The following is a 20,773-nucleotide window of genomic DNA, read 5'->3' as shown; positions in this document are numbered from 1 at the left end:
TGACACGGTCTTATTTGTAGAGCTCTAAGACCGTGTCACATATTTTTGCCACCTTCAAAGAGTAACATACTAGTGCAGGTGACTGTACATACCTAGTAATGTGTTAAAATTAAGAGTATGTAACGAACAAAAACCATCATAAACTTTATTTCTAAAGTCATAGGATGCATATAGGAGTGATATTGGAAGCACTATGCTTCACTTGATGTTCATTGTTTACACTTCGATTTTATGCATGCAGTATTTCTAGAATCTGTATGCTTGTGTACGGATTTTCGGCAGCATCGGCCAAAATCTAATTTTGTACTGAACACCTGGCAAATTTTCCAAAGAATTCGTATTATAGGCTTACCTCACAGCACAATGTTTCAAATGAAAAATGATATCATCGTAAAGTAATAAGTTTGTAAAATTTCTTAGTCATTCCAATTGTGCACCTAAGTACATTTAAATAAGGTTTAGAAATGGACAGCCACTAATATTTGTATGCATTTTTACTCTAGGTCATAAATATGTGATCAATAAGAGGATCTAATTTTTTTTTAGCGGGGTTTAATTTTGTTATGTTGCGTTGCGACGACGAAAATAGGTGTAAATATGTATTTTTAAATATGTTCTCATGTCAGTGATGTATTGTCTTTATGAGAATAAATGTCTTTAAACCTTTTTTTTTATCCCTTTGTTTGACATAATTATTGAAAGTCATAATGTAATGATTGTCAGATTATCATTTTAACTTATCAGGATTATCGTAAGGTTATCCTATAAGGTAACTAGGTTAGGTTTGATTATGGCAATCCTGAAAAGTTAAGCGTTTTTGAGAAAAACCAAATTATGACTAACGAAAATGGGGACAAACAATACATTATGACTTAAAACTTTATGGGAAATAATAGAGACCCGATCAATAAGAATTCAATTTAAATAATAGTAATTACTAAGGAAGAATATACTCACTCTTGGCAGTATAATGGCTTCATCTGGTTCGAGGAAGCAAGTATGGCTGGAAGAAAAATAATCATATCATAAATATTAAGAAAGTATGTAAATTTAGCTCTAGGTCACATTTTAAGATAAGACAAATGAGTGAATAGAACCACAGACGAAAAACTAAGGAGCAATAGATCAGAATGCCTATCTTTACAAGGTCCAATAAATTGTATATTGATAGATTATGACATTTATCTGAACACACTAATAAACCAATCTGCTGTCTTGTTACAAACCCTCTACAATCACTAGTGAGCAATCACTGGTTTCAAGAAAATCACTTAAATACTCTGGACCGTATCATTGGCTCTAGGGAGACTAGTGTCCCTCCCTGTAGAGTACAATCATGTTAGTTATTTTAAACGGGTCACTCACGTATTAATAGATCGACATGTTTCGATCGAATTTAAATGTAAATGTCGAGCTATTCGACTTAGTAATACGTGAGTGACCCGTTTTAAATAATTTTAACGTGTTTGAGTCTCACGGGAGTTTTTATAGTTAAACATACAATCATGCTAAGTTTTTATGCCAAGTACGGTGCTCCAATGGGATATGTATGCATGCTCGGAATTTATGTAGGTATATGGCTATGTACAAAAATCAACTCACCTGGCTGTGGCATAGGTTTGTTTCCTATGGGGCTTGTAGCCTTTGGGACCACACTGCAACAAAAAAGTTCATACTTAATACAAAATTGTTACATCAAAATAAAATACTTTCATGAAATGTCCAAACGATTTTTAACAATTATTTTATGTTTTCGGTAACAGTCAACTTTGGTTATATCGTCCACACTAACAGTTCGTAAATTTTATTGCATCAAAATTATATCTTTGTAATAGGAAATATAACGCGAAACTCTGCGTAGGGGGCGCCACTACCACAATTACACACAATCTGAGGGTCTACCGCAAAAGTGAGAGTCGAAATATTGTTATTTAACCTCTCTATCGCTCTTGCATATTCGAGCGATAAAGAGGCAGATAGCCGAGTTTCGATTTTTGCGTTTCCCGGTAGGCCCTTTGTAAACAAACCGCCTTGATGTATCAATGTCATATTGCATTGTCTGTGAAAACTTGTAAAAAAACAGTTTAAGGCAAAGTATGTATAAGTTACTCTATGGTTTATGATGGGTGCTAGTGCTGCACTCACTCTGACGACAGAACATTGCAGTAATACTCCCACGAACCCAAGAACTAACTCTTACAATGATCAATAGAGATCCAATATTCCCTTATTAAGTAGGACCATCCTATAATAACCAGCTATTAGCTGCCATTAGACCCCACCGAGCCTCATTACATAGTAATCATGCACTTAAGCTACGACCTCTACCAGCTATTGCTAATATAAGGGCAGGTAATTGGTTCTTATTGTTTCTGTTTCTGATGTATAGGTAAACTAGCTCCCTCAAATGTTTAAACAGATTTATCTAAGCAATTGCAGTTTTATAGAGACCATAACATCTGACATGAAAATTTATGAACAACTTTACATTGTTTCCGAAAAACTCAGTTTTGTGTCCTAAATAGATAATAATAGGGTCAGAGTGTACGAAAGGGGGGCCGTTTCTGGGACTTCGAATTTTTTTTTGATGTTGTGTCATTATAACACCTATTTTTTATTGTGTAATCGTAGACAACATGCTAAAATAAGCATGTTTTGTAGGAATAACTTTTCTCTAAAGTCAAAAATGGCCGAGATATTTGACACGAAAATTGGGATATTTGACCCGAAAGTTGCTGTGTAATTACGTTTTTTGGGTTGTTGAAAAAAAAAAATAACCTCGAAGACTAAGGCGGGAGCAAATCTCCCGCCTTAGTCTTCTAACCTAACCATATCCAAGTCGGCTCTGTCCAGGAAGGTCTTGCTCGCTCGCTTCGCTCGCTCGCTGCCACTGGCTTCAAATATTGAAATATACATTATAAAAAGTCCAACAACTCGGCCATTTTTAATTTTAGAGAAAAGTTTTTCTAATAAAAGATGCTTATTTTGATGTGATTTACACATTACAATCATTTAAAATATATGTTATAATGACACCACTCTCGATGAAAATTTTACAAGTCCCAGCTCCCTTTAAAAACACCAATCTTTGGAGGCGTCTAACTCGGCCATTTTTAATTTTATAGAAAAGTTGTTCTAATAAAAGATGCTTATTTTCACGTGATCTACACATTACAATCATTTAAAAGTGGTGTCATAATGACACCACTTTGCAAAAAAAATTTCTAAGTCCCAGCTCCCCCTTTGCTACACCCCAACCAATAATAGAATTGTTCCTTATCAATGTTTATCTGATATATTACATCTGAACCTTGGAATAATAATTCTATGTTGTTTAGCAAAATATTTCATAGGTAATAAATTGCAGGCCATAAAAAATATAGTATCAGATTGGAATAGAGAATTGTTAGACATATTTTTTAATACACTACTTATGTCCGTGAAAGTTACTGAAAATTTGTTGCTATCATTAAACATCTGCGTAATCTACATATAAGCCTTCTTTAGACAGGTTTAACTTAGCATAGCTGTTGCCAATTGACAATGACAATAACTAGTAAAGCAGTTACCAAACCAGTATATTGCAATTCCTTCATTCTGTAACCAGTTTGCAAAAGAAAGCTAAGCAACATTACAGATATTGCTAACACCTACAAATTGGCTTAAAGGTCTCATAACCAGGCCATAAAAATTATGTGTACCGCAAACAAAGTTTTGTGCGGTACACTATTATTATAGTTCGTTCGTTTTAGCATTAGAAAGAACTTGAAAGAAGGTAAGCGATCTTGACATGTCTTTTAATTGAAAAACGCTTTTTAAAAATCAGTAACTATTACTTATGAAAGCAGAAGAATATAAATGATCGTATTAGATTCATAATTGTTACATATTTGCCGTAACTTATTTATAAAATGTGTTTTTCAATTAAAAGACACATCTAGATTGTTTACCTTATTTCTAATGCTAAAAAAAACGAACTATAGTGCACCTACAAAACTGCAAAGAAAATTTAAACTTTATACATATTTGTCCAACAAGATTCTTATTAGACAAAATAGTAGTATTATCCTATAACATGATTAAAGGGACACTTTGGAGTGGTAAATACATAGGGAAGTGTATAACTAGCAACATAACATAATACGAGTCGCTTAACTTCAAACTTGGGTAAATCAGAATCAGATTATGCGATTTTGGTATTATTATTATAGCTTTATTTGCACAGTGCTTTACATTATTTTATGTGGTTGGTTGCACTGATCCCTGCTAGGTGAAAGCATCCCCTTTACCTTTCCATTTCTGTCTGTTTTTTGCTGTTTCCATCGAGTTCTTTCCAGCTAGTAGTATGATATCGTCTGCCCATCGTTTTTGAGGTTTTCAGATTTTGGTATTAAGAAAAGGTATTAGGGTAGATATGCTGAGAGGGTCGAATGGTTACCCAAGATTGAAGTTAAGCAACATATTGTCAGATTACTGTGCTGTTTTGGTTTACTTTTTTTTATGATATAGGAGGCAAACAAGTAGGCGGGTCACCTAATGGTAAGCGATTACCGCCGCCCATGGACACCCGCAACACCAGAAGTTGTAAGTGCGTTGCCGGCATTTAAGATGACATATCGGTCCAGAAATACCATAAGCGACAGTTCATTCCACAGTTTAGCTTGCGAGGCAGGAGGTTTCTGGAGAAACGCACAGTTGAGGACTGCCAACCATCCAAGTGGTGAAGATGGTAATGTTGTCGCGTAGGGTAGGGCGATGGCGAAAACTGCTTGGCCAAACTCCCTAATCCGGGACAATCAACCGGGCTTTAGCTACAAGTGGAATGGGGTGAAAGTGTCTCTAAGGACAGACTGCTAAGATATTTACTTTAATGAGCGGCGCCTGGGCCGCACATGCACGTTGGCCGCCTTGAGCCGGCGGGCCAGCAGCTGGTAGGTGGCGGCGTCGGCCTCGATCTCCACGTCGGCGCGCAGCAGCGCGAACCTCATGCGCCACCCGCGCGCCTCCACGCCGTGCACCAGGCGCGCGTGCAGCACCACCCCGCGCCCCAGGTGCCGCGCACTCAGTCTTTGCTCGAGCACGAGCATCTTTCTCGTCAGCTGTAGTCCTGCCTCGTCAGGTTGAAGAAGATGAAAGCACCAGATCCGACGCGGTACGAACGCCCGCGGACAACCACCATAGCTGATCCAGAATACACCTCAACAACCATTTGTTTGGGGGATTTGAAGAGCACGAACACAAATGTCACTCGGCCGAGTCTTTCACTTGTCCAACATTTTCCGCGACGCACGATTATCACGACGCTTCGTGGAGCAATAAGCCGATACGATGCGCGAGGTTAATTTGAAAACGCTACGAGTTTTCACCGGTTTTGAATCGCTATGCTAAAATATCGAGCGGAATATTAAATTGAAAACAGAAACAAAAAGATACGTGAGCAATGGCGGAGCGAATACGACTGGCGGAGTGGCCGCTGATTGGCCGCAAGTGAGGAGCGTTTCTCGATTGGATTAAAACCGGTTAGAATCAGTTTACGGAGGCCGCGGCCGGCTCGCGTCGGTGCATCGGTGGGGCAACGTCACTTTATTTAGTGACGCGCCACGCCGGCTAGACGATGTTTTTATCGATTCGCTCTATCTGACACGACTTTTACGTTGTTTGAATTCTAACTTTTAAACGTAGTAGTTTAAGAACCATTGTTAAACTTTTACTCTGTTAAGAATTAATTAACTAATATGGCTCGTATGGTTATTTTAAGAGCAAAGCGCTCTGTACCACCTATTAAAGCGTAAGTCGAATCGGCAACGAACCGGATATAATAATCGCTATATGCAGTTTCGGCCAATCAAGAGTGTCAATTCGTTGGAAACTCATGCGATCCGGTTTTAGTAATAAACTAGACTTTAACGCTTGTTTCTCAGCAACAATTTGAATTGATAGACTTAAGATTGAGATGATGCTATGGACATAAAATGATATCAGAATTTAATTTTAAGTTATAGTTATAACCCAGCAGCACTGCACTACTACAATAATGAAAGTCAAGCGCAGACCCAACAGTGCCAGACCTCAGACACTAATTCGATGCCGTATTGTTTTATTGTAATGCCATGATTACCATAGAACACAATAGGAGAATCACTAAATGACTATGATTACATTGATTACGATACAAACATACCTGGGTGGATTTCATCACCAAAAATTTCACCATACAAAAAAATATTTTTTTCAAATGTTTAATTTAACACGATTCTAGCTGGGAAAAGTAATAGGGGGCTGTATATTGAGGATATTTATGGTATTTATACAATCATTTGTGGCTTATATTTGAAGTTATCGCTTTCGGAAAATAAAAACGCAAGACGGTGATGACAATCATGGTATGGTAATGACTCTTTTATAGACGGTAATGACACTGCATGTACGGTAATGACGATTTGGGAACTAATTTATATATGTATTAAAAACGTATTTAAAAAACAAAAACTTTTTTTAATTGTAAGGCTTTAGAACTTTAATAAACATTACAAATAACATGTTTTTGAACATAAGACTAGCTACATAAATTATTTTTAGAAAATTATAAAAAATACATTTTATTCATATAAATAAATATATAACAAGTATTTTTATTGTATAATTTTAAATAATTTATATTCAGAAATAGGCAATTTATGTATTCATTTATTTTTTTGGGTTTTTTCAATGTTAAATCATATTAACAATATTGTACTCTTATTATCAGTTTAAACCCGCATCTTCTTTTATCTACTGCATGATTTATTTATATCATATTATAAAATTGCTGGCTTACCAGTGAGCTTAATTTTTATGATATATTACTTTTTTTTGATAATTTGATTCATTGCATAAGTTTGTATTTTTGTTGTTTTATAAATTAACTTTAAAAATAGCTATAATGATTTAAATCCATATATATATTGTTTAATAGCTAAACATTAATATATAATCAGTGTTTTATAAGTTGCAAGACCCCTACTTGTAATGCATGTCATAAGTTACAAAATGTTAGGTATTGGGTCCGGTGACTACCCAATGGTATAATTATTAATTGCTGTAATTATATACATCAATTAATATAATATTATCAAAAAACATAAGGCCATTACGATAGTGAGCCAGTACCGTAGCCTATGGTCGCTTAAAACTTAACATATGTTGCTTGTTTAAATACTTTGTTTTAACACGACTAACATGCAATTACAGACTCTAAGTTGCGCGATTTACATTATTAGATAATAAAAAATAAACATTTGTATGTTCTAAGTTCTAAGTGACCTAAATTTTGCCTACTTCAGTCAAAATGTTATTTAAAACTAACCATCCTCTAGTGTGAAAAAAATAGTCATATCTTCTTCTACATTTATAAGGTAGACATTATATAGTGTTAGAAGACATAGAGAACGTTTTTCAAACATACAGCTTAATTTCATAATGAATTATAGCAAAATAACTAGAAAAGTTTCTGAGAACCGTCATCACCATACACATGAAATCATCACCGGTCGTCATTTTTTCCCGGTGATGATGGGTATGGTGTTGACGATTTGAGAGTTTCTTGTTTTTATTTCTAGAATACGAATAATAGTAGTTAATGTCTATGCTACACAATAAACTTCATGTAGTTTGCCATTCATTTCAATAATTATTTCTAATCTATCATTTGTAACTTTTTTAAACCAAAGCATAACGGTGATGATGCTCTGTTGTGACAAACTACGTTTTACAAATTTGTTCGTAATATTTCTCACGATTCAATGATGTGACTTTATAGTGAAATCATTTTTGGCATTCTATATTAAAGTGAAAAATAGGGCAAGGACCTTTAGCGGTATTTCGTTGTTCATACACGGAGATAAGCTCACATTGACATTACCATGACGGTGTTGACGAATATTCGTGACAAAATTTTAAATATTTTTAAATGTACTTTCTCGGTGAAGGAATTATTGCATATTTTCCCATGTGTTAAACAACAACATGGAAAAGATATAAGTAAAAGAAAAATCGCAATCGTACGATAGGTATGCTATAATTTTCACTGCAAACAATAAGGTTCAGATTTTTCCAGTAGACGGTGATGATTTTAGACACATAAAACATTTTATATAAAAAAAACTATTAAGTTATTGGAGATGGTAATTGAAGGAACATGAAGATAATAGTTCTTAAAAACATATAAAAAAGTTGCAACTCGCACAACCTACTAGTTTTTTTTATAAAGACCGAACCATAAGTTTTCGCAGGATTTTGAAATCCACCCACCTACACCTAATATATAATTTTCTATTATTCTTCATCTAGACTCTAGATTAGATTCTAGAGACGCCGCCAGATCTAGAGACCGCTTTACAAGGTATATTAATCAAATCGTGAGCAATAAATTTAACAATATTCAGTACGGATCTACGCCAGTTAATGTCGACGAGTTAATTCTATTAAACGCATCTAACCTGTTTATTTATTTAAACTTTATTGCACAAAACATAAAATAATGTACAAATGGCAGACTTAATGCCTAATGACATTCTCTACCAGTCAACCTGTTCAAGAAGGAGAGAACATATCTCAATAGGAGTTTAGATACACATATGTCTGTTATACATCATAGCATCGTGCCAAGCAACGGCGGTAATCACAGAGGGTGCTCGTTTGCCGGCCGCGGTGGTTTCAGCTAGTTTCCACCACCCACGTTCTATTGCAGCGGTGTGCTTTGGTGACTGAGTCACATTGGTTGCACCGGTCACGTAGTCCTGAGGTTAATAGACTCGTCTTTAGTCTATAAGGTTAACGGAGTTGTCTTTTACTGGGTAACTATTGTGTTTTTAAAATGGAAGGACTAGTAAGTAATCCGCGCAGGACCGCGGGTTAAAATGGCGTGCTCTTGTGTTGGAGGCTTATTTTGGGCCATCGCGCCAAACTAGTAATTAGAGTTAGACCAAGAAAAGTCTGCAGCGATTATGATAGCCCACGCAGTGCAAGTGTTATTTATACGTCATCATTTCATAGAAGTTTGAAGTTTTTATTTAAGTTAGTATTTCGGGGTTGAAAATTTAATTGGTTATTGGGTTTTAGTGGATAGACGTCAGTAATTATTGATTAAATACCAGTTTTGACTGCATTTTTATACAGGTAGGGTCTGTATTTTCCATACCGGAATGAGGTGATTATGGGGGTTACTATCAAATTTACCTTATCGCTAAATGACCATTTCAGCTATAATATTTACATAACATTTATAGATGACATAAACGTAAAATACACAGTCAGTATAGAGTCAATTCAGATGGACGACATGAAAGTAGAGTACTCAGTCAGCAAACAGTCAATTTAGCTGGATCGCTAAGAATTAGAATGAATAATTAGCTAAACGTCTGGAAATATAAATAGTCCGTATGATTAGAATACTTAATAAGCCGAAAGTAAAAGTAATTGACTGACGTGAACAGTGAACACAGAACGAGTTAGTAGCAAAACGTCTGGAAATGTAATGTGTCAATGTGTTTACAATACAAAGTACCTATGCGCGGGAAGGTTTTAATTATCAATTGTCATATCAAAATCAAGACGTTTTGCTAACGGGTCGTTTGGCGTTTATTCCATTTAGTAAAAAAAGACATTACACAATACAATACAGACTATTTAGCGTTTATGTCTATTAAGTAATAAAGACATTCGAAGATAAAGAATTTTTGCTGCTAGATCATTTTAAATTGTAACATTAAGATTCAGACGTTTTGCTAAAGGGGCATTTAGCATTAATGTCTATGTTGTTACAAAGACATAACACAATCCAGACATTTCAGCTATAAGGTAAATTTGATTGATAGTAACCCGTTTATGGCTGTAACTTAGCAAAATAAAACTATTTTTTTTACTTGTATGAAACAAGATTTTGATTCAGTAAATTCAAGTATGTCACAACTTCATCTGTTTGCTTTAGCTTTGAAATAAAACAACATATGTATAATGCAATCAAATCTAGACCTAACGAATAAGATAATAAGTTGATATCGTTAGTCCAAGAAAAGTCTGCAGCGATTTTGAGAGCCCACGCAGCGCAACTGTTATTTATATGTCATAATTTCATAGAAGTTTGACGTTTAAAACAATATTACACTGCGTGGGCTATCAAAATCACTGCAGACTTCTCTTGGTCTAACTCTATTTCGCAGAACATTTATTCAATTATCACAGCTCTAACCAAAGTAACCAACGGTGCGACCGGTGGCGCAGGCGCAGTCAACGGCCTTTACTTTGCAATTCCGTCTAAATGGGTCAGCGCTCAGCTGAGCGCATATCTAACCGTTCAGCGGAACGACACCTGGGCACAGAATAAATAATAGTACTAGGTACAGAAGACTCACTCTCTAACAAAGCGCGTCTGTTACGATCAGGACAGATATGGCCGCTAGGTGGCGACGGCGACAGCGCCACGCGCGGCTTATGGCTAGCCACCAAAATTGGTGTGGAACGGATGTACTTTTAGCTACCTGTTGCAAAGCGATGAAATCGCGGAGTGAGCCACGCCTGACCTAAGGGCCTACCGCGAACGACGTTCGACGTGTTGTCTCTCTGTCGCACTTGTAAATTCGTACGTAAGTGTAACAGGGAGACAACACGTCGAACGTGGTTCGCGGTAGGCCCTCTGGGTATTAGAGTGCGTTTATGTTTACGTACGTACCGGTTCAAAATATTCTTGTAAATTATTTGACAACATTTGTGTTAATATTGCCACTGGGAGAAGTAAGATTAGTAGAAGTAGATAGTTTGAAGCCTACAAGAAAATGTCGGATACCTATTGGAACCTAGGGAGAACTATTATATAATCTGTGCCTAGGGAGCTAAGGAGAGTTTTCAAGATTGATGCAAAGAAATGACGATGGTTGTTTTTAGTCCTTATGAAAGTTCAAGAAGTATATTATCTATGATCAACAGGATGACGTAAACAAGAAATTCTAGTTTCTACAGGAAGGAAAGAAGGAAGATAAGATAAGATAATGATTTATTTGCTTAACGAAAACGTCTTATAAAAATTATATAAGGAGCCCTCGTTAAGATTTCTCACTTCCATAAGTTCCATACACTATCTCGGCGGAGAACAACATAATTAAACCATTGCCTATGCGCTTGGCACTCTTTGGAAAATTCAGGCAATGCGCCTTAATAATGGGCTAGAAACTAAGACTGACAAATAAAAAGCCTAAATACTTATTTACCAAAAGCTAAAGATATACGCCCTTATTCATATACGCGCTACAAACCTCAATTAACTAATAATCGTTTGTCTTTATCTGTCATTTTGACTTATGTATTTGCAAGAAAGGGATAAAACATAATTTAACTAAATCAGGCCCGTAAAATTTTATGAATAAGGGGGATATAAAACAATAGAAATGACGAGTACGATTGAAAACATAACCGTAACAAAAACCGGTGTTTACACACGATGTTGATGAGTATTACTCGGTAGTAATCGGTTCCGCAAAGCCCTGCTTTGCATAACGACCTCACAAAATTGGTAAACGCTTTCAGTGTCCATTTGAATTTTGACATCTTACGATGACATAACCCATGCATCACATGCGCAGATCCTCAATTGCCTAAAAAGGATGGCTCAGTGCATTACAACAAATCATCCTATCAACGAAACCGGTCCGTACCGGTATCCGGTCCATTATCCGAAATGTTCCACGTTCTATATTTGTCTCTGGCTGGATTTTGACTATTCAGTGTTGTGATTTGATATATGATGCCAAATTGGTGTTATTGTGAGTAGGAAACCGGCTTCCTTTCATACAGTAGCTCTAGGTCTACCGTTTAACTAAAACGGTTGGTACAGTCAGCAGCAGAAATCGCTAAGCGGGCCAGGTGTTCAAAATGATCTTGACGCGTTTTTATTGTTAAGAGAATAAGAGCGTGTCAAGGTTATTATGGTCAACTACGGCCCTGTTGCAGGCTTAAGTGAGTAAAAATGTAAGTTATAGGTAGGTATATGAACTAGTTTTCTCCCCGTTCTACTAGGAAATCACTGTACAACTTCTTATACAAACGCCTGCGATAAGTGATAGACCTAATAGATACAGACGTTATTTTATATTGGCATTATTGGTGATATGTACAACAGTTTTATGACTCTTAAGCCAAGCGCTCACTACTTACGATTTTTTGTCGTGGAAATGCAATGTATGTGTTTATATGTCAGTGCGCGCATATACGACAAAAAAATATGTATTACAGAGCGATTCTAAAATCGTGTCGCAAAAATTTAAATCGTAGTGCGCGCCTGGCCTTAAGTAAAAGACAATCGATACAAGTCGTTTTATCTGCGCCAATTGAACTGTAATCGATTTCAGATAGTCCTGTACGCACAACGTACCTACACGGTCAATACAGTTCAAAACGGTTATGGTAGTTGCGTTTATTGCGATAGATAAAACATCCGTCAGACTCTGACAAGACGTAAGTGCGAGAGGATGTTCTATCCACGGCGAAAACGTGACCATCATCCGCTGCGCACGATGTCCATTTAAGACATTATTGCCATGAACAAGGCCGTATTCCCTCTCTTTCTATCCTTAACTTAGTCGATACTATTATGCATTAAGTAGGTATTTAAAGTCTGTTAAGCCATTTCCGTCAGAAGAAAAAAGCGGCAAATTTAAAAAATGTAGGTGCAATGGGCAATCGTCCCATAGAAAATTTGAATTTCGCACTTTTTTCTACTGACTAAAAAATTGTTTGACCGGCTATATGTTATGTTATGTTCCTCTGAAAACTTTATCCTCATCTGACCCCTAAGTTTCAAGTAAAAGTCAGCATAGCTAAGTGGTAGTACTGGCAGTTATAAAATAATAACAAAAATGAGACGCAAAATGTATAACAGATAGATCATTGATACGACGAAAGAATAGTGTCCTCGAACCTCATAATTCTAGCTACGAACATAACTCATTTGTTTATTTAGGAACGACAAAAATAGCATTCAATTGAGACCGTGGAAAGGGACACAATACACAATTGGCCGGTTGAGCAACGCAGGGATGGACTCGAATTAGTAGAAAACTCGAGTGCACGCACCGGCCGCATTGTTATTCTGTTCTATTTTTATCTATGGCAAGTAGTGATGTACTGCGTTATCGATAAAATCGGTTTTTTCGGCGTTTAGAGTAAAATACAGGACCGCCTCAAAATCGCAAAAAATAATAGGTTATTACAATTTCAGCCGATCAGATTTCGTTGTTCAATAGAAATTTAATGTAATGCATACAAAAATCATTTTTTTTGCTCAATTTCATAATTCGCGGTCTTAATGTAAGTCGATCTGTAATTCTGCATGTCCTATCTATAGGGTCAACAGGGTGGCTAAAAAATAACTGCATTTCTGTTGCCAGGGAGCCTTTGGGATTATACTGAGCAACTTTTACTATGGGACCAACCCTGAAATGGCGAGAAAAAAATTTGGCTGTTTCATACATTTTGGCTGGTCCATTTTCTATGGGAGGGTAAACATTTTTTTCGTGATTTCGGGGTTGGTCTTGGTCCCATAGTGAAAGTTGCTCAGTATAATCAGCGGTTATTTTTTAGCCACCGTGTAAATTTCCTTAATACGAGTTTTCACTAAAATTATGGTGGTTCGTAATGTGTTGGAAAAGGTAGCTCTAAAATACTTATATATCATTATTTATATTTCAGCTACCTTTACAAATAACGAAGAAATGCTTCTAATAACAGTACTCCCACCGAGATCGAAAATAGGTGTTTATTATTAGGACTAGAAGTTCAATCATGTAACAGAACTGGTACATTGTAATAACAACAAGATTTTGGACTACGGCCAAGCGTAATTAGAAACAGAGTACCTTCGTACTAATTAAGATTAATGTGCTAAGAGGCGTGTACAGTCAAGTGTAAAAATATGGGTGCACAAATCATACTCAAAAATATGTCCCATAGCTCTTATGTCAGCGAATTAAGGACTATGGGACATATTTTTGAGTAAGTTGTCTACACCCATATTGTTATACTTGACTGTACTTTTTTTATTGCGCGACTAGATTTGAAGATTGTATGCACAATAGGGGGTATTACTGCAATGTTCTGCCGCCAGAGTGCAGCACTAGCGCCTCTAGTAAACCATAGAGTAACTTATACATACTGTGCCTTAAACTTTTTTTTTTACATGTTTTTACAGACAGTAAAATATGACATTGATGCATCAAGGCGGTTTGTTAACACGGGCCTACCAAGAGTGAAAGAGATGGCATCATGACCTGACTCGCCACTTAGTTTCGCGGAAAGTATAGTGCAGAGCAATCTATTCAATGAGCATATCGTCAGATGACAAGCAAAAGTCACTAATAACAAAAAAAAATTAAACAAAAATCGACCTTCTTTTAGTACTAATATGGTTCACTATGGCTATGAACTTGTGGTGGTACTTAGTGAGTTTTGCTTGTCACCCGACGATATATTCTACTGGTTCGAATGATTGGTCGACTCGCTCGATGATCAAGTTCAACGATAACGACGCGGGCGCGTGACTGGAGCGCGTAACCGGCGCTTACGCAGCTGAAACTGCTTTATTTGGTAATGGACACGCATGTGACCGCTGCACTCGATCGAGTGCGGACAATTCATGCGGGCTGTGATGTCTATATGTGGACTAACGGTTTTCTTTTATGGATAATTTTACGTGTGTATAAATTGTATTGATGGGTGAAGCAAAACACTGAGAAAACCTAAATAGTAAAAAGTCTACAGAACGTTAAACTAGAAATACGGTACGTATACTATTTAAATGATAAGAAATTTTATGACCCTTTCTGTTTAATTTTATACTATTAGAACAAATTAAATTACTTTCAGAAAATATTTTAATTTGTTTTTTATCAAGTAGAAACACTACTATATAAATTACATATACAGGCTGGAATCGAACCAGCGTCCTTTGCGATCATGGCAGGTGCCTGTGATGGCACTGGAGGCGCTGGAGGCCTTGGTCACTTTTTCTTAGTATCTGACATTTATTTCAGTTTATAGTTTAATTTTGTTTTTTTTTTCATGTCTCGCGTAATTGTTAAATATAATTTTATGTGTATGTTTTTCCATGTCCTGGCGTTTGGTCTCCGCTGTGAGTCGGACACATGTTTGAAAATAAATATAAACAAATAAATCTAACTGGCATTTTAGTGTCTGGGATAATAAAACAGAGTTTTAATCACTCACCTTGTTTGTCTTCTAACACATTATTAACTGAGCAGCAATCTGAATTGCAATAATCTCAACTCCGTTCGACATACATAGGCGTTCTAAGAAAATACCCGTTGCACAATATCTATAAGTTCGAAAGAAAAAATTCCAGGAAATACTTGAATTGAATGTAGTGAAGGAATATAAAGGTTATAAGTATGGACACAAGATTCATATTACAGTGAACTGGGAATATAAGACACAGTTTATATATATCATAGGTTTTATATCTTATGATGATTGCAATTGTGCATTGCGTGCTGCACGATTTTTGTGCTATTTGTCCTAGTTCTAATGATGTTTAGTTGTTGTTGTCTAGTTTTAATGATGGCAAGTGGGTGGCATGCATAGAATCTCTTTAACTACAAATGTATACAGGGCGTCCCCAGTCATTGGACAAAGTCGAAATTTACATATGCATTAGGGTATTTAGAACTAGTATACAAAGTATAATCATGTAACAGATCATAACAACCGGTGTAGCGGTTACGAAGAAATTAACTAATTACGATTTTTCACTTTGGAGCAGCCTACTGCATGTGTTAGTAGCTCTTGAGGTAGTAAATAATAGGAAACCGTCTTCCATCTTGTTATTTTTTTATTTATGACACTAAGAAGATTCTGACTTTTGACAAATGTCATCATTGCCGCAACAAATTGCCAAAAGCACTGCCAATGATTAATAGGTATTGTTTGTTTCTTTTTGTTGTCGATTATTGGAAATAACTTATGTTTGAGAATTGATTTTCTTATCTTTTGTTATAATTAAAAAAATATTAACGCTAGAGCATTCCTGAGAAGTAAGCCTACGTGGGATATCAGGGTTTGTCCAATGGCTATATTATGTAATGTAACAATATCTATCTGATGTATCCACTGGTTGCTACCTAACCTTTAGTGCACCAAACCGTAATACGTAATTGTTTTTTTTTTTTTTTTTTTTACTAAAACAAATTTATTTCCACGATAGCCATGATTCAGAGATCATTTCATGTAATTGTAGGGCCGGTACAGATGGACTGCAACCCAACTGCAACTTATAACATTGGGAACATACATACAAATTGCAGTCGGGTAAGTCTCGGGTTGCACTGTTGCAGTCCGCTATCGACCCTTAGTTGCAGAAACTAGTGTAATTTTAGGATAGTTACAGTTATCGCTCTTTAATATGGCTGTTAATTTGAGCATACAAGATTTGGAAAGCATTTCCAACCAAAACCAATATTTCCAGCTTGTCTACCATATTTCCTTTGTAATAAATGTTGTCCATTTTGTGTACCGAATAAACAGTGAATACTCGTACTTCAAAAGCTGCCGAATCCTCCGTTAGCAAGCTACTCGTAATTTTAGCGAATTCCTCGCGCAATGCACATCGTTGATACAGGATTCAGTCAGTCAAATGGCTTCACTTCAGTTGCCAGTACCTACTCACTTTCTATGCTTTATTATTCTAAGGCGTCAATCGTAAGAACGACATATAAAGGCCCCGCCGCGCCGTCCGCGTGACACGGACAATTGCTACATTTTATTGGTCTAATTTTAGGGTGCCGCTAACACGGACACATTGTTATTAATGGGGACAATAATGCTCGTGAAATGGCAAATCTGACATTGTGACACTGACATGCGCAAATTGGGAATGACAAGTGAGCCACAAGTGGTTATAATTCAGTAACTTTTACATTTAGCGTTTGCATCAAATCTGGTGTTTCTGATTTTATTAATTTTTGCTTGACTTGTTTCTGATGTTGGTTTACAGCTTACAGTTCCAGCCAAGGCACTTATATAATACTGTTAATAGGTACATATGTTGTCAGTATCATAAAATTAGTACACTGATATTGTCCCACTGCTAGGCAAAGGCCTCCCTCTTATTTCTCCACGTATCCCTATCCCTATCCCCTGAAGTCTCCCACCAGTCTCTGTCAAAGGCAGTCTATAGTTCACGAATATATCGTTATATTTTTAAGTTTTTATTTAGAAAAATATAACAGAAACTGAATATCAGGACCTGAAAAATCTTGTTTTACCTAATTTTGAGGAAAAACAGCCCTTAAAAATTACAATTTACACTTGCTTTACTTACCCCAGGATCATTCTTTTTGGGTTCATTAAAAATTCTCGTACAAAACAACGTAAAAAACGTACAGTTAATCGTTTAGACATTTCATAAAGCAGGATAAATAAAGCCTCGATGAAAAACACCTATTATGGAGAAAAAAAACTTACCATAGCTCAGGCGAATACGGGGGTGAAGAGGTGACCAGAGACGGGGGCGGCATCAGCGCGTCGTTTGACAGCTGTCAACAAGGTACAACGTGTTTCAAATTGAAATGCGGCCGTAAAATTCAAACGATTCATTACACGGCCTTATTTTTGATGAAAGGTGGCACTTCCGATGGTTTTTAAAGATTTTTTTGTAACAAAGAATATCAATTAAAACAGCGTTACTGATTTTTTTTAAATATGTCGGGAAAGGGAAAATACCGGTAACAATATTTTAGTGTCACATCACTAGCACATGTCAAAAATAGGGTAAACGTCGTAACAGACGGGCGTACCAGACCGCGATCTTGGTCCGGCCGAAGACATGTCCGATCGTATGGAAGGTGGTCCGCTGTGCGTCCATTAAGACGAAACAGGAGCTGAGTTTTAAATATTTTAGGTAAATATACCCGTCTCGCTAACGGAAGCGGCACCTAAAAGTAGTGCGATAAGGACAAGGCGAAAAATCCTGCGTAAAAATCTCAATAATCGAGGTTTCGTACTCCTCTGTTTCCTCCTCCAAAACTTAAGCAATCGTAACCAAATTTGGAAATCTAAATGATTATGAAATTATCTGTGTCGGACCGTTTTGCTTTTTTGGCTAATTGATATCCGTTTTGAATGCCACGCCTCTCATTGCGGCATAGTCAATTAGGCCATTTTGGCCATTTTCGAAGGGCTCTAGCGCCTTAAAAAACAAAAATATCAAAAAAAGCAAAACGGTCCGACACAGATATTGACAATATTAATCTGTGTTGAAAAAATCATTGCTCTAGCTTCAAAAACCACTGAGGAAAACGAGGAGTACGTTTGTATGGAGAAATGACCACTCCCGTTGGCTCTTAAGGACGCGTATATAAGTGGGAGCGAGAAAGAGATTTGCTGACCGGCTCTCGGTCGCGGTCCGGTGAACCCGTCTATTACAGCTTCACAAGCTGTACAGGGAGGGGCAGGGAGGGGCAGGGAGAGGTAGGGGACATTATGTAGGTTTGTCTTTTAATGTTTTTAGTATTTATTGTTATAGCGGCAACAGAACTGCATCATCTGCGGAAATTTCAGCTGTCAACAAGGTACATCGCTATCACGGCTCATGAGATACAGCCTGTTTTACCCTTCGGGTACGGAACCCTAAAAAGTAAAAGCTATAATATGTATTACCGTGGTGAGCACGGTGGCCTCGCAGCCCGGCTGGTATTTCTCAAGGTCGGTCCGCGGGCGCCGCATCACCTTCTCGCGGTCCTGCTTGTGCTTACGGTCGGCCCCCTTCAGTTTGAACACCTGCAGGCAAAACCATACATTTCATTTCAGTTTACTTATGGGTCTCGGGAACGTCTTAACTTAGAAACCAAAAAAAACGGTATCGTCTTGGGTCGTCCCATTCGTTATTCGTCAAGTTCTTAAATTAGTCCTATTCTGCTTTCGTCACTCATTCTACATTGAAAGCCACCGACGATTGTGACGAATGTAGAATGAGTGACGAAAGCAGAATAGGACTAATTTAAGAACTTGACGAAAAACGAATGGGACGACCCAAGACGATACCAAAAAAACCATTATTGGGGATCTAACGTCAGATAATAATGGCAGAGTCTATTAAATATAGCGCGAATATAGAGTTAGAAACGCGCTACGAACCTCCATTAGCTAATAATCGTTTGTCTTTATCTGTCATTTTGACCTATGTATATGTAAGAAAGGGATAAAACATAATATAACTAAATTAGGCCCGTAAAGTTTTATGAATAAAGCTCAGTTTTCCTAGAATAGCAGTGCCGTCATATACTTAGCAGCCGTCTCCATACAAAATAATACGGCTAAATATGGATGTCGTAGTATTTTGTATGGAGACGGCCGCTATATGACGGCACCGCTATCCTAGGGAACCAGAGCTTAAGGGGGTTAATCTATTTTATATGTACCTTGATCTGACACGCGGCGGCGTGTAGACGCGTGTTCTCGTCGCTGGCGAGGTAGGTCTCCACCTGGATGCGGAACGGCACGCCCTTCTCGCCGCCATGCTTCTTCGCTGTGAACTCCGTAGATATGCAGTTCACCTGTGGGGAAAATAGGCCGTATCAGAGATTGCGGGTAGTTTAGTCGCAGATCTACTCATAAAGCCCTTTCATTTGGTACCCCACATGGTAGGGTAATTCGCCAGTAACTGGCCACTTTTAATAACTGGCCGCCCTAAACTAAAAATGAATTCTATTCACCTATAAACAGAATTAATTTTAGTATAAGGTTTCAATAACTGGCCAGCTTTCAATTCTGGCCACCTTATACTAAAATGAATTGTAATTTATAGGTGAATAGAATTCATTCTTGGTTTGGGGTGGCCAGTTACTAGCGAATTACCCTATGTTTAAATGAAAATATAAAAAAAGTTTGCACTGCCGACTTTGTGACGTCACAGCAACTACCCCCACCACTTTCGCGCTTGTCACCTCATATAGTTGTATTCAGGGCATTACACTGAATGCACCGATACCCCATACCTGAGATGAAATGAACGAAAAGTAGCCTGTGCGGCCTTCTATACATCAGGGGCCTAATAAACAGATTTATAGGGACCGTGCGCGTTGGAGGGTCTGCCATCTCGTGGCCTGAATCGGAAACATATGTGTGCACATGTACATTGCCAAAGCATGTGCTACCATCTACCGTTCTCGTAGGTACGTTTCCTTGTGCATAGTAGGTTCTGCCATCTTGTGGGCTACATCGGAAGCATAAACGACACATTTACGCCTCCCGCCAAATCTGTCGGCTCCTAATATGCTGCCCCCTATAGTTCATGCACGAGGCCTATAGGATATGAAATATTTTACCTTGATGTAGACTCCAACATCTTTGGTGGGGTCCCAGTACACGTGCAGGGAGTTAAGGCAAGCTGGCTGCTGCACGCGGGTCACGCCGTACGACAGAGGGACGTCCAGCTGAAACAATAGACATGTTGTCTGTATTCAATACATTTTTCACATCTGGGTTAGCCATGGCTTTTATCGAGGAAAGGGTCCGGTCCCTGGTGTATAAAGGTCTCTGGCCACTAGACCGTATCATACCATGACCGTAGTAGAACGTTTCAGGCAAAAAAATATTCTTTGTATTAAAAAGTATGAGACTATGCCCACTAGCCCGTTCCGTCACCGACCATACCCGTCGCGTGCCATGCACGAACCGTCAACAATTGTCGGCGAGGATATTTTGCCGGTGCCGAAACGCTCCGTGCACGGCA

General features: G+C 37.5%; 1 protein-coding gene across 3 annotated transcripts in view; it reads right to left on the bottom strand.

Moving 5' to 3' along the window:
- LOC134802729 (transcription factor CP2) overlaps positions 1 to 20,773 on the bottom strand; it is a 65,998-nt gene that overhangs the window by 18,790 nt on the left and 26,435 nt on the right. For all 3 annotated transcript variants that reach the window (XM_063775391.1, XM_063775392.1, XM_063775393.1), the window contains 6 exons: positions 20,367 to 20,474; positions 19,461 to 19,595; positions 18,700 to 18,819; positions 17,506 to 17,576; positions 1,603 to 1,655; positions 958 to 1,003 (listed from right to left, as the gene is read on the bottom strand). In XM_063775391.1, the coding sequence (XP_063631461.1) occupies positions 958 to 1,003; positions 1,603 to 1,655; positions 17,506 to 17,576; positions 18,700 to 18,819; positions 19,461 to 19,595; positions 20,367 to 20,474 (533 nt within the window). The remainder of the gene's footprint in view (positions 1 to 957; positions 1,004 to 1,602; positions 1,656 to 17,505; positions 17,577 to 18,699; positions 18,820 to 19,460; positions 19,596 to 20,366; positions 20,475 to 20,773) is intronic.

Source organism: Cydia splendana, chromosome 25 (genome assembly GCF_910591565.1).
Source record: "Cydia splendana chromosome 25, ilCydSple1.2, whole genome shotgun sequence".
NCBI classification, from domain to species: Eukaryota; Metazoa; Arthropoda; class Insecta; order Lepidoptera; family Tortricidae; genus Cydia; species Cydia splendana.
This window is presented reverse-complemented; position numbering and strand designations above follow the sequence as displayed.